The following is a 15314-nucleotide window of genomic DNA, read 5'->3' as shown; positions in this document are numbered from 1 at the left end:
TGGGATGCACATCTTCCTATTCATGAATGTGTCTGTGTATGCATGGGTAAATGTGGATGGACCCACCTCCAGAGGTCAGAGGAGGAAATTGGGTGTCTTCCTCTGCCTTATTCCCTTGAGACAGAGTCTTTTGCAAACCAGAAGCTTGCCAGCTTGCCATTTCAGCTAAGTTGCCTGGGTAGTGAGCTTCCAGAATCCAATGTCTCCACCATTGGGGTTGCAGGTATGCACAGCCATGCCTAGCTTTTTATGTAGGTGCTAGGGATTCAAACTTAGGTCCTTGGGGTTCAAACTTATAGTGAGTGATCTTGCCTATTGAGCCATCTTTCTGGTCCAGCTTTGACTTCGTAAGGGAACATTTAGTTATTTAGTTGTGCCATTTGTGTGCAACTTTAAGGTAGGGTCCAGTTTTCTGGGTTATGGCCAATGTCTAAGGAGTGGGAGTTTTAGTAGATGATTTGCTGACATTTCTTCAGGATACTTCAGCTCTTTGTGTCAAGTCACAATTTATAGAAATTGACTTTAGATGACTTTAGAGTTTATATCAGTATTGTGTTGGGTTTATTGTGAGAAAGCTGGAGGCCAGGTCACTAGTTGTTAAAGCTGTTCTTTAAATTCTCAGGTGGGGCATCTTGGAAAGTGAGGCAAGGGCTAGGCTCTGAACCTCTAGCTTTCTCTTCTACCCCATTTTATGGAATAGTTGTCTTCTTTCCTCTCTCTTTCAAGACAGGATCTTACTGTGTAGCTCTGGTTGCCCTGTTACTCACTCTGTAGACCAAGTTGGCCTAGAACCCACAGAGATCCACTTGCCTCTGCCTCCCAAGTGCCGATATTGAAGGCCTGTGCAACTATCCACCAAATCTTCTCTTAAGGAGCAAATGTGTCCTGTGGACTAAAGAGAATTTTGCAACTGTTGTTTGAGGAGCCCTTGGATCCCTTTGAAATGCTGTGTTTTTATTAAAGCAATGGTAGCAGGTGCTCTTCTCTGAGGAAATGCTGTCATGTCTTGTCAATATTGGACACTCCTTTGGACCTTGTAACACATACTAGCTTTAGGGTGACTGTGAAAACTGTAAACACTTGAATTCTGTGAATGTGTGCTTCAGAAAATTGGAAAAGGATATAAGGGCTTTTCTACTCCAGAGATAACTAGGTATGTACTAATCTAGCAGAAACTAGTTGAATATCTGCTCTTATGTGCCAGACACATTTCAGAAAGAAAATCCAGAGGTGAAGTTTACATTCCAGTTTTTCCTCTTTTCTCACAGAAGAGGTAGGTGAAGATCTCAGGGTGCTGAACTGAATAGTGGGGAAAACTAGCTGTAAACTGAGGAGAGTTGAACTTAGCCCTGTCCACTGGTACTTAGGCAATGTCATTGGACCGACCACTGTTCTGCATCAGTAAGCTTCCTGTTCTTTGGCTGTTGCTGTCTCTTTTCCAGGCCTGTCAGTGATATCTGTCTGTCTTCTTCAGACAGGAACAAGGCTCCAGTCAGATCCGACTATGCTTACAGGTTCTGAGAGCCATTCAGAAATTGGCCCGTGAGTCATCCATCATGGCTCGAGAAACCTGGGAAGTCCTACTGTTGTTTCTTCTGCAAATCAATGACATTCTTCTGGCTCCACCAACTGTTCAAGGTTTGTTAATGAACTTTTTTGCCTTATATTTCTGAATTCCAAATATAGTTTGCATTTAAACTTAGTGAGTGATAAGACTCAGTGGAATTTTTAAATTTTGGTAAAACTGTTGACAAACTAAAGTTACTGATTTATACCAGAAAGATACAGTATGGGCTGCAGGTAGAACACTGTATATATAATAAATAAGTAAATCTTTAAAAAAAAAAAGCTTCTAGTTTTATATAGTTTTACAGCATTTCAGAAGTCCTGCTTTCTACATTGCAGCAGAGCATACATAAACTGTGTTTATATTCCAGTTCCAGGTTCTGTTGTTCCTATTCTCTTTATATTCTCTCTACTAACATAAGTTAGTGTGCTTGTGTTGTCAGATAGATGCAGTGACCAAGGAAGGGTTTAGAAGGAATCATGGAATTGTATTGTGGGAGAGACCCACAACAGGAATACAGTCCATCTGGTATTGACAGTAGCTTGCCAGTCATAGCACTGATTCATTGGCTCTCTGCTGTTGGTTCCCCATGCCAGTGAGTGATCTCAGAAGTGTGAAATCAGGCAACTTTCCCCCTCCTTGAGCTCTTTATTATTGGAACTTGATTTTGCTTGTTTCATGTGCACATTCTATTTACTTTTCTTTCTAGTCCTAACTTTACTTTCTTGAGCTGTGCAGAGCCTGCCCTTCTGGTTTCAGGACTTTGACTAGAGTGGCAGCTCTGCATTCTGTTTAAGATTTGCCCTTGCCTGGTGCCATAGCTTAGTGTTCCTTTTGTCTTTCTCCATTCAGGAGCAGCTTTAAATACCTGTAGCATTTTGTTACAAACTTTGGTGTTTGTTCTGATTCCTTTTTTATTAGCCGAGTGGAGTGGGGACATACTGGCATGGTGGCTCACACCTTTTATAATCCTAGCACTGGAGAGGTGGAAGCAATAAGATTAGATGTTCAGTGTTACCCTTTGCCACATAGTTAAATTCCAGGTTAACTTGAATTACATTACAGGACTGTGTCTTTAAACAAAAAGCTAACCTTAGGTATTTACAAATACCTGTCCTACAGAAATAAATGAAAGGATTATGTCTAGGGAACATGTGAACTGCTTGTCGAAGGTGACTTGTAGTGGTCACTCATTGTTGGCATTTACCTTTTTTTTTCTCCTGTTTTCCCCTTGCTGGAACCTTAAAATCTGCACTAAAAATAGCAGGACAATTTGAAAATTCTCAAAAAGTAATCATTGATGTTCTCTGTGATTGTTCCATAGTTGCTTGCTCCCAGGCTTCTCAATTTAGTTATGAGAAGAATTGAAATTAACATTATAACTACTTAATTTTTGATCTGTTTTCCCATATAATGAATGAAAGATTCTGCTTTAAAAATAAGTATGCCAAAGATGTGTTTTTGTTTTTGTTTTTCATTGGCCAGGTGGCATTGCTGAGAATCTATCAGAGAAGCTGATTGGTGTTCTCTTTGAAGTTTGGTTACTAGCTTGCACCCGGTGCTTCCCAACACCTCCTTATTGGAAGACAGCTAAGGAGATGGTGGCTAACTGGAGGCACCACCCTGCAGTGGTGGAACAGTGGAGCAAGGTTATCTGTGCACTCACTTCCAGGTCGGTCATGGCCGTCCTAATCCATCTAATTCTGTCTTTATGGAATACATTTTGAAAAGCCTGGACCCATCATTATTGTACTTTTGTAGACTGAGCCAATTTAAAAGAAATAAGCAAGTCAGGGAGGTGGCTCATGGCATAGGCATTTGCCATGCAAGCCTAACAACTTGAGTTTGATCCCCAGAACTCATGTAAAGGTGAAAGGAGAGAACAGATTCCACAGAGTTGTCATCTGACCCCTACATTGTGGTATGGCATGGTGATGTCTCATACTGTGTCTTTTAATTAGTTTTGATTGCAAAAGCCATATGTACTGATAATTGGAAAATGTAGAGTGAAAGAAACATCCTGTCACTTAAAAATGTTCTTTAATGTACTTTCCCCATTTAGTTCCCTTTTATTAAAAACAAAACGTGTGTGTGTTTGTCGGGGGGCACTGGAGAGATGACTCAGTGGTTAAGAGCACTGGCTGCTCTTCCAAAGGACCGGGTTCAATTTTCAACACCCACACAACAGCCTACAGTTGTCTGTAACTCCAGTTCCAAGGGATCCAACACCCTCACACACACATACATGTAGGCAAAACAGCAATTCACATAAAATAAAAACAAATAAATCATTAAAAACATAAAACAACAAAAAGCCAGTTTGAGATACCTATGTTTTTCATTTGCCTGATTTGAGTCATTTTAATTACATGTTTTTATTTGTAAATAATTTTTGAGGTTACATTTTTAGTTAGCTTTATAGTCTTATATAATTAATAATTTATATTTTGATAAATATGCTGTTCTGGGTGTTTTTTACTTTAGAAATTTTGTTGGAGAAAAACTTCATACAGATATATATATATATATATATATATATATATATATATATGTTTTACTAAGATAAAATCCTTAGATACAGAGTAATTGAGTCAAATGACTTTGAAAAGTCCTAGTACATATAGAATATTACTGTTAATAAAGAAGTTGTTGAATTCAGTTAGCTTTTATGGTACATCATAAAAATGTACTGTATTTTAAACACATGAATACAAAGTTCTGAACTTCATATAAAGTTGTTGTGAATAAATTATACCTTAGTTGTATTGAAGGATTTACAGTAGTATCAATTTTTAAAAAATAATAGAAAGCTGGTTGTGGTAGCATATATCTTTAATCCCAGCATTCAGGAGGAAGGAGCAGGCAGATCTCTTTGAGTTTGAGTCCAACCTGGTCTACATAGTGAATTCCATGCCAGCCAGAGCTACATAGTTAAGGCCCTGCCTTAAAACAGGCAAAAAAAAAAAACAAAAACAAAAACAAAAAAAAACAACTGTCCAACCAAAACAACTAGGAAAAAATTTATACACTATTTTCATGTTTAATGATGTAATTATATAGGTACAGTAACAAAAATACTTAATTTATTACTTGTAAGTAATATAAACAAGTTAAATAGTGTGAATATTTCAGATAAAAGTTTATATCATCTTTTAAAAGCTGGAAATCCCTTACAGTTTATCATTTTTATATATCAGGGCTGGCTTTCATATAGCTTTTTCACTTAGCTGAGGTATGTTAAATCTATTTTCTGATAAAGTGGTTGAATGTATGCTTAATTTTATAAATAATGGACTTGGTAGCTGGGCCTGGTGGTACAGGACTATATGACCTTTGTTAATCAGGAAGAAATAGTAGGATCAGAAGTTCATAGCCAGCTTCTACAATTTAATGAGATCATGTCTCAAAATAAAAAAAATTAAAATGAGCTGGGATTAAATTAAAATTACTCAGTGATAGTGTGCTTACCTGAATGTTTGAGCTAGGTTCAGTTCTTTTTTTTTTTCTTTTTTTTTTTTTTTTTTTTTTTTTTTTTGGTTTTTAGAGCCAGGGTTTCTCTGTGGCTTTGGAGGCTGTCCTGGAACTAGCTCTTGTAGACCAGGCTGGTCTCGAACTCACAGAGATCCGCCTGCCTCTGCCTCCCGAGTGCTGGGATTGAAGGCATGCGCCACCAACGCCAGGCTAGGTTCAGTTCTTAATACCATGAAAAGAAAAACAAAACCAAAATCTGAAAGAGAGAAATGAACTTAGTGGTGTGTGACTTTATTTTCCAGATTGCTCCGCTTTACATATGGTCCTTCATTTCCTCCATTTAAAGTTCCTGATGAAGATGCCAATCTGATCCCTCCAGAAATGGACAATGAGTGTATTGCACAAACATGGTTTCGATTTTTGCACATGTTAAGGTATTGTCATGTTATTTCATGTGTTTTTTTACCCAATAAGTATCTTAGGGCAAGACCCTCACTGCTTCTGTTGAAATGTAGCATTCGAGTGCTAAGTACAGTCCTTGGTGCACGTCTGCATTGTGGAGCATGTCTGCATTGTGCATCTCCTGCTCTCCCCATTCCTGTGTGGATAGGTTGCCCTTGGCTGTTCTTGGAACCCTCTCTAGAAACTTCTCTTTCCTGTTGCTATATCTTAGATGATGATGATGTCTCTCCTAGGATTTTGCCACATTCTTTGAGGACTTCACCATGCTATGTTCCTTTCTTTGTCAGTACTGGTTCATCAATCTTGATCTCAGTTCCCTCCTCTAGTAGCCTCATTTAAACTTTCACTGAAAAATAGACCTTAAGATTTAAGAGTAAATCTCCCTCCCTTCTTGTTGTTTCTTTTTTACAAATGACATTTATTGTGTGTATATTGAGTTGTAAATGTGGATGCAGATACTTGGCCGAGGCACATGTATGAAACCTTAAAGCCAACCTTGTAAAGTTGGCTCTCTCCTGCTTTACATGGGTTCTGTGGGTTGAACTCAGGCCATCATACTTGCAACATCCAGTGAATGGCAAGTGCTTTAGCCCACAACCATCTCACTGGCTCGATAAAATAAAAATTTTAGAAAGAGAACAGAAGAGGAAAAGGATAGTAGAAGATAGCTAGACTCTATCCAATATAAGAACTGTGGTATATCTAGGATCCACTTTTAAATTTTCCTTAAAAATATTTTTATTTATGTGTTTGTGCATGTGTCTCTGTGTGTGGGTGTATGGTGTGTATTTGGGTACCCTTAAATGGCAAAGAAAGCATCACATCCCTAGAACTTGAGTTACAGGCGGTTGTGAGTCATGATGTGGATGCTGGTAACCAAACCAGGGTCCTCTGGAATAGCAGTATGTACTCTTGACCATTGAACCATCTCTCCAGACTCTTTTTATTAGGTACTAGGAATTGAACTTGGCTTTGCACATGCTAAGCACTTAGACATACTTCCCTCCTTTATTTATTTTTTTGAGACATGGCCTTGCTGTGTAGCTCAGGCTGGCCTTGGGCTTACCATTCTTACCTTAGCTTTCTGAGTTCTGGCATTGAGCCACTATGCTTAGTTACCCTGCAGTCCCCTTTTTAAGAATCTTGCATAGCTAACAGAAGTATTTTATTCACAAAATTTGCATATTTCTTACATTATTACTGCTAAGGTAGTGAGAAGCTAGCCTTTTTTGTGTTGCTATATCCTTATATGAATGAGACAGGAGCATCACAAGTTTGAAGCCAGTATGGGTTCTGTAGTGAGTTTCATACTAGTCCAAAACTTCATTGTAAGACCCTGTTTCCAAAAAAATTTTCTTGTAACTAAAAAATGTTGTATAATATTTTCTGATTTCATATTCCTAATTGATCTGTTAGGCTTTATCTTTCTTTGTTCTTGGGGTAATACACACACACACACACACACACACACACACACACACACACACGCACACACCCACACCCACCCACACCCACCCACCCACCTGCTACTGGTGGAAGGGAGGTTACTGTGAATCCATGGAAAGCCCTCATTAAGCTTTAAGAGGTAGCTGGGGAAGACTCAGACTTCTCTTTCTCAGTTTTTTCTTTTCTTTTATTTGTTTTATTTATTTTTCAAGATGGGGTTTCTCTGTGTAGCTTTGTAGACCTGGTGGCTGGCCTCAAACTTACAGAGATTTGCCTGCCTCTGCCTCCCTAGTGCTGGGACAAAATGCGTGTGCTACCACTGCCTGGCTTCTTACTCCTCTTTTATATACACACTATCTCTGGCAGACTGTTTCCCCTGTTTCTGGTTTCCTCTGCCTTTCAGGAGTATGTGATTCATACCGCTGAATACACACACATACTACTGAATCACATACTGCTGGAGTATGTGACACTGTGGGACTCCAGTTCTAGCTCTTTTAGTTACTGGGGCACTCCCTTTGCTCAGACTCTCAAAAGAGGTACTTTAGGCAGGTGGTGGTGGCGCATGCCTTTAGTCCCAGCACTTGGGAAGCAGATGGATCTCTGTGAATTTGATGCCAGCTTGATCTACAGAGTGAGTTCCAGGACAGCTAGGGCTACACAGAGAAACCCTATCTCGAAAAACAAACAAACAAAAACAAAAAACAAATAAACAGAAAGCCAAAAACCACCCGCCCCCCCCCAAAAAAGAGAGAAATATACATTAGGCTTTTGTTAATTAGGCTAAAGTGATCATGGGCTTCTTATAGGCCTTTGGATAGACCCCGTTTGGATAAGTTTTATGTCTTTCTTTAAGTGAGCTGTGGATGACTAAGAGGATCACTCAGGAGGGGCCACTCTGTCCATTGGCAAATATCCTGGAAAGAGGGCTGAAAGCGTTGTAGAATACAAACAGAATCTTGTTCAGTATGGTAGCTTCATCTTTTTCCTGGAAAACAACAACGGTTCCCATTGATTTTTCTAGTGTTATTCTCACTTGCACTTGTTGGAATGTCCAAACATACAAATGTTTATATTAAAATTTTCTTAATTTTAACAGTTTTTTATTATTTAGTTCTAAACATTAGAAAAAATATTCTGCCCTTCTCTGTCTGTCTGTCTGTCTGTCTGTCTGTCTCTCTCTCTCTCTCTCTCTCTCTCTCTCTCTCTCTCTCTTCCCCCCTCCCCCCCCCTCTCTCTCTCTGGACAGGGTTTCTCTGGAATTCCCTCTGTAGACCAGGCTGGGCTTGAACTCACAGAGATCATCCACCTGCTTCCCCAGTGCTGGAATTAAAGGTGTGCACCGTCACTGCCCATCAGGAAAAAAAAAGATTCTATAGAGTTAAAACTTTCTTGTCCTACTTTTTTCTCATTCTATGAAGAAAGTAGGTTCTTGTTTTAAAATAAATGAAAGAACAAGCTGCTCATGATGGCTCACACCTTTAAACCTAGCACTTGGGGGAAAGAAGCAGGAAGGCAGAGTCTGGGCAGCAGACAGAACTAGATCTGTGAGTTGAAGGCCAGCATGGTCTGCATAGACAACTTTGGGCCAACCAGGGCTACATAATGAGACTATGTCCCAACAAACAAATACATTGTATTAAAGTCTCAAAGAATTAATAAAAACATTATTTACAAAGCAAATGAATAAACCTGCAAGCCTATAGAGAAACATTCATGATAGAGTTCCTAGCTCATCAAATAGTCACTTTTCTCTTCGCAGCAAAGAAATAGGCACAAATAGTCCTGTTCTTTATTTCTTGTTTTGTTTCTTTTTCTCTTTTCTTTTTCTTTCTTCCTTCCTTCCTTCCTTCCTTCCTTCCTTCCTTCCTTTCTTTCTTTCTTTTTTTTTTTTTTTTGAACTCACTCTATTCTATAGACTAGGCTGGCCTCAAACTCAGAGATCTGTCTTTTTCTGCTTTTCAAGTGATGGGATTAAAGTTGTGTGTCAGCATGTCTGGGCAATAGTCCTAATTCTTAAATTGGATTGCATGTGTTTTTATTGCTGTAGACATTTCTAAGTGTGTAATGGATTTTTTTTTTCTCCTTTTTAATAGTAATCCTGTGGATCTGAGTAACCCAGCCATTATAAGCTCAACCCCCAAGTTTCAGGAACAGTTCTTAAATGTGAGTGGGATGCCACAGGAGCTGAGCCAGTACCCCTGTCTTAAACATCTGCCTCAGATATTCTTTCGTGCCATGCGTGGAATCAGCTGTCTGGTGGATGCATTCTTAGGTGAATTTTGTGTATGTTTCTTAGATGTTTGAGAGCTGTGTGTAGATATTCTACAGCGTAATGCTGGAAGCTCTTAGGAAAGCCCAGAGAAAGAGGAATAAACTTCATGATAAATAACAATCTAGGGAAAATTATTTTCAGCAAATTGTGATAGATAGAATGCTACTGCCTTTATGTAAATAAACAAAAATACCATAAAAAAGACAGTAACCTAGTAGATAAAAACACAAATGATTCGCAAAACATTGTAAATTGTAAAACTCATTGTACGAGTTACCCTCAAAAATAGTTTAAAATGCTCTGGTGACTGTTTTCATAGATATCTTTTTTTTCTTTTTTTTTTTTTTTTTTGTAGGTATTTCTCGACCAAGATCAGACAGTGCTCCCCCAACACCCGTGAACAGATTAAGTATGCCTCAGAGCACTGCTGTGAATACCACACCACCACATAACCGGAGGCACAGGGCTGTTACTGTGAATAAGGCCACCATGAAGACAAGTGCAGTAAGATCATTCAGCATCATTTAGCTTTATGAAGGTTAACTTTTATAAGTCCCAAACTCTTCCAACTTTTCATGGCTGTGGACACTTACTTGTGTTCTTCTGCTAGGTTACTACTGTTCACACTTCGAAAGTCCAGCACCAGGCATCCTCTACTTCTCCTCTGTCAAGTCCAAATCAGACTAGTTCAGAGCCCAGGCCACTGCCTGCCCCTCGGAGACCAAAGGTTAACAGCATCTTGAATCTCTTTGGATCATGGTTATTCGATGCAGCATTTGTTCACTGCAAACTCCATAACGGAATAAACAGAGACAGCAGCATGACTGGTAAATATGCCCAGAAACATGTAGTCATTATTCCCTTTCTGTTTCTTTCTCTTTAGTCTTTCCTACCTGCAAGATTAATACAGCTCTTGAAAGCACCCTGTTTCTCACCAAGCAATATGTTGTGCTTAACCCCTTCCAGCTGAACCAATAGAAACTTGTGAAGTATTCCTATCTGTCCTTTTTATGTATACTTTATGAAGTTTGGTCCTTTGCCTGGTTTTATTAGGGACTCTTCAGGTTAGCCACTTTGTGTTGAATCAAATTCCATTTTTGTAGGTGACCTGGAAATTCCCTTCATGTCAGCCAGGATAATAATAGATTTATGAACAATTAAAGGTTTTGAGTAAAAGTTTATTCATTGAAATGTTTTCTTAGATTTTTCACAACCATTTAATCATCATTACATGTAAATATCAGGAATTTTCTGTTTTCTTAATAAACCAATCCCAGTATCTTCATTGGATTTACTATAGAATGAAATCGTCTAAATGAAATTGGATTTATTTTGTCAACTTACTACTATGCTTAGAGCTAGTGCCAGATGGATGGGTAAGTCAGGGCAGAATGTTTGGAATGGTTATCATCTGTCTTGCACAGCTGAATAATAATAATGGCTGGTATTTATTGAGTTGCTGTTAGTGTGTGCCGGGTCCCATGTTTATGCATTAATTAGTATATTAGTTGTTTTCTAAATAAATACTTTTCTACAGGAGTTGGAGACAGATTGAGGTAAAAAGATTTCTGATAGTATTACTTTCTGACAGTTTTATTCTCCAGAGGACACTGTTGAATTCAAGGATAAAATTAAGTGTTCATAAGGGTCTCTGCTTTTTCTCAGAAACTCATTCACAGCTAGGTTTATGTCTGTGAATATTTTGTAAGTGTAATTATTTTGGATGTTCTTAGAAACTTTTAAATAATTTAGAAAAGTTTTAAGTATGAAGTTGTTATGGAATATGAGGCTGCATGAGTGAGTTTGAGATTCTTTTGCTTGCTTTATTTTGTTCAAATTCAGGCGCTTTATATTTTTCCATTTTTACATTATGGTTTTATTCATGAGCTCCATTAAATTAAAAGTTTTAAAAACCATTCATGGGTATATTTTCATTATCTTATGTGCTATATGTTTTGAATTTTCTGAACCATGTTTATTAATTTATATAGTATTGTCCAGAGTGAGTTAGCCTTTAATTTTTTGATAAGGTGTGTTTCTTACAATGTAACCTAACTGTTGAGTAGGGAGCTGTTGGCTTTGCAAAAAATCTCTGAGTCTAGAATGGCTTAATCTGCTGCTTTCTGGTAGGCTTGTATAATGAGTATCTAGAGCTTTCTATCTCTGGGGAGTTTGTAACAGCTTTGTTATTTCACTGTACTAGAAGAATTCAAATGACAAGTGAGCAACATCTCACTTTCCCGTCTTAAAGGAGAGACATTCCTTCTGTCTGTGTTCAGAGATGCTAAAGGCTGTTACATTACCCAGGAGATTTGAGGTGTCCAAATAGTTAAAGTAGATTTAGAGTGCTCTTGGGTGCCAGTCTGGAAGCCTTGGATGGGAGGTGGGGGGATTGGGGTATCGTGTGTTTTCTAAGTACTGGCTGCCATCAAGGAATTCTGCCATGCAGTTCACCTTTAACTCAAGTATTTGCTTCTTTGAACTTGTTAGCTTTCAATTTACCTGATGCACTGTGCTTTGTAAAAGTAACATTGAGCTGGGAAGGGTTAATGAACTAAAAATTTTGATGCACGATATGGGCAGTTCAAAACCTCAATTCTTTGTAGCTATGTAATTTTCTTTGTTCATTGTTTTGCATGATACAAAAATCATAATTTTGGACCTGAATGCACAATTTCCTATGTTTTTGAACTAGCTTGTGGTATCATAAACTTTAAATCTAACTTTTAAAAAGCTAAAAAGCTTCTTAATTTATTGTAAAATTTCACCATCTTTAAAGTATTTTATAATTACTGCTGTCCTTTGATTTGTTTCCATTTATTTCTATTATCTTGCAGCATCTTTTATCCAAATTCTTCTTTCTTATAAATCTTGTAAGTAGGAACCAGAAGCTTCTCCTTAATTGCAGTCATGTTTTTATTTTTTCCATAATTCCATTAAAATTTTTGATTGTCATTGTCTATTGTAGTTTTTGCACTTGGGAAGGAAAATATTTTTTCTGTGTTTTGAATGGGGAAGATTGTTGGCAAAAGCAAATTAATCTGCCTGAATCAATCCCATTATTTCTGTATACTAGTCTGGTCATGTCATGAATTCCAGGACTTTGCACTAACTGTGTTTTGGCTTTTTTCTTTTCTTTCTTTCTTTCTTTCTTTTTTTTTTTTAAGCTTTAAGCTTATTTTTATACAGATTTAGTGTTTGATTTGTATGCATTCTGCATGTAGTGTTTTCCAAATGTATTATTGCTGGATAGCTTATTCAGGACTAAAATGGCTCATGGGAAGTTGCATAAAGATTTATGCTTGACTCTGCATTTATTAAGCCTCCTATCATTACAAAACAATTTAAACATTTTATGTAGAGTAATAAAAGATTTCAGAGTGATCTGTGTGCTGTGAAATCTTTTGTTAAAAGCAACTTTCGAAGGGCTTCTGTTTTGGTGACAATGAATGACCATGATAATCCTCCTTATCAACCCAGTTTTCTGATTTATCAACCTCAAGTTTGCTGCTGTCTGTGGTTGTTAAAATTCATTCTCATTTGCTTGGTTCGGCAGCTCTTTGGTGTGTGTTTTGGAGCTGGGTGGGTGGTGGGAATGCCCTCTCTTCCTCCCTTACTTAGTTCTCATCCTTACCCTGCCATATTCAAACTAAGAATTGCCCTCTTAATTACTTTGTCCATTTTAGTTAATTGTATAAATTGTAATTGCTACTCTTCTTAATGGTTAAGTATCATTCTATAGAAGGAGGAAAAAAACCAAAATAATAGAAAAGGCAAATTCTGTATATATCTGTATGCAGATGTATACAAATGTAGTCTTCTGACTAGAAATTCAATGAAAAAAATCCTTTTTGTAGAATCTGTTAAGTTGACAAAGTGATTGTAAATTGTTACTCATTTCAAAGAAGATATCAGAGAGCCCTTTTAAAAATATAAATTAAGACATAGTTGCTAAACAAAAGCATTATTGGATTCTATTGAAGTAGTTATGTAATGACACCAGTATTTGATCTTTGTGTCCAGGGTCCCATGAGCCTATTTGGCATTTTGACAAAAGTAATAAAATGCTCCTTTTCTCTCCCCAGCCATTGCAACACAAGCTAGCATGGAGTTTCGGCGAAAAGGGTCCCAAATGTCCACAGACACCATGGTTTCCAATCCCGTGTTTGATGCAAGTGAATTTCCTGATAACTATGAAGCAGGAAGAGCTGAGGCTTGTGGGACATTATGTAGAATTTTTTGTAGCAAGAAGACTGGAGAAGAGATTCTGCCAGCTTATTTATCCAGGTTTTAGAATTTTTTGTTCATTTTTGCATTTATATCATTTGATAGTGAAACTCTTTTGTGGCATGGTTTGGTAGGCTAAATCAATAAGCTGTTGTTGGTCTGAAATGCCTGCCGGTGTCTTAATTTAATCGAAGCTTGCTTGAATTCTTCTCTCTTACCTGCCTCATCAGATTTGATAAAGACTTCTATGTTTCTATTCTAGAGCTATTATTTATTCTATCATTTATAAATTCTGGAGAGATTGGAAGTACCACAATAGTTTGTTAATAGATTTTTGGCACAACATTAGGTTCTATATACAGTCCAGAAATAAGCCAGCTGTGAATCTTTACTCTAAGGAGTTTAGTGACTGTGGTGAATAGGTTCATACAAAAATAACAGTGATTCAGTAGGAACCAGAACTTGGCAGGAGAGAGACACAGATAAATGGTTTTGAGTGTTTGGAGGAAGCAGCACTTACTTAGCCTAGAGGGCTCAATAAAGAGTTCTGGCATATTATTAGATGTTTATGCTAGATTTAGAAAGGATGAGTAGTGTTTAGATTGTTGGGAGGCTGGGTAGGATTATTCTTTCCAAATTTCTGGCTTTCCCCATCTGTGAGTGACTCTGCCATCCAGTTTAACTGTCCAGTCCAGAACCTAGCCATCATCGGCTTCTGCTTCCTCTTGAGTTGATTATTCAACCCCTGCCTTATAGCATTTGACTCTCTTACTTCTTTCTGCACTCTGTTCTCACCATGGCACTTCAGACTTTGTTATTCTTCCTAAATTTATAATTTTTGATTCTGCTTTGCTCTTCTCTACTACTTGTTTATGAGGCTGCTGAAGTAAGGTTACAATCAAGTAGAATTTGAGATTCGTGTACTGCTAGGTGCTCAGGAAACTTTAGGTCAATTGACTCCCAGCAGAGGGAACCAAGTCTGAAACATAAGGCATAGAAAAACATGGTGTGTACTGGTCAGAACAGCCTTAACCATGGGCTCTTATCTTTAAATCTGGTTTAAGTCAGTGAATAAATTACAAGATGCTGGTGATACTTAACGAAGTCTAAGGTCAAGCAGTACAGTGAGGAATATAAAAATTAGGAGACAGGGACTGGAAAGTGTTCAGGGACCAGAGCAACTCTCCTGCTTCCTTTACTGCTTGTCTCCTAAAACTGCTTTTTTTCTTCTCTGTAGATCATTTTTCTTGTACTGCAGTGTGCTTCTAGTTCCTACTTGTCATAGCTTTGGTTTAGAAGACCAGTGAGGTCAGTTAACATTTCTGAAATGTGAGATTCGTGGGAAAGAAGATCTGATTAATTAGGTGTCTGTCTCTGCTGTAGCTACATATAGCTGTGAGAGAAGGTCATATAGGGTGTTGGAGTTTACTCCTCACAAGTAGGACCCATTTCACTGATTGAGACCCTGGACTGGAGAGATACTCCAAATTATATCAGTAGCAGTAAGGGAGAAAGCTATGAACATGAGCTTTCTGTCTAGTCCAGAAGAGTGGGTGAGGGATCATGGGAAAAACTCAGCAGGTTTGTGAGAATACAAAGTATTTAAGTTTCAGTGTTTCATTTCATGGGCTTGTGGGATATTCAAGAACTGCATATTAAGTGCCTGTTTTTAGTTGAGTTCTATATACAGAAGATAGATTGAAATGAGTTGAACAGGTCCCAGTGAATGAGAAGATTGTTTCAAAAGAGTTTTGCAGAAAAGAAAGAAGTATCTAGTGGTAAGAAGAATATGGCAGTGCAGTTAATCTTGAATAGCAGGTGCCTGAATGTTTAGTGGCTCGCTTGGGGCTTGTAGGAAAAGGAAGA

At 37.9% G+C, this 15314-nt stretch overlaps 1 protein-coding gene across 5 annotated transcripts in view; it reads left to right on the top strand.

Moving 5' to 3' along the window:
- The window catches only part of Ralgapb (Ral GTPase activating protein non-catalytic subunit beta), a 93394-nt gene that overhangs the window by 21763 nt on the left and 56317 nt on the right, over nt 1-15314 (top strand). For 4 of the 5 annotated variants that reach the window (XM_027421246.2, XM_027421245.2, XM_027421243.2 and 1 more), the window contains exons 4-10: nt 1475-1638; nt 3053-3239; nt 5341-5472; nt 9043-9221; nt 9577-9725; nt 9832-10048; nt 13307-13508. In XM_027421246.2, the coding sequence (XP_027277047.1) occupies nt 1475-1638; nt 3053-3239; nt 5341-5472; nt 9043-9221; nt 9577-9725; nt 9832-10048; nt 13307-13508 (1230 nt within the window). Of the gene's footprint in view, nt 1-1442; nt 1639-3052; nt 3240-5340; nt 5473-9042; nt 9222-9576; nt 9726-9831; nt 10049-13306; nt 13509-15314 lie in introns of all 5 variants that reach the window. The other variant, XM_027421247.2, reaches the window with a different exon arrangement.

Source organism: Cricetulus griseus, chromosome 6 (genome assembly GCF_003668045.3).
Source record: "Cricetulus griseus strain 17A/GY chromosome 6, alternate assembly CriGri-PICRH-1.0, whole genome shotgun sequence".
NCBI classification, from domain to species: domain Eukaryota; kingdom Metazoa; phylum Chordata; class Mammalia; order Rodentia; family Cricetidae; genus Cricetulus; species Cricetulus griseus.
This window is presented reverse-complemented; position numbering and strand designations above follow the sequence as displayed.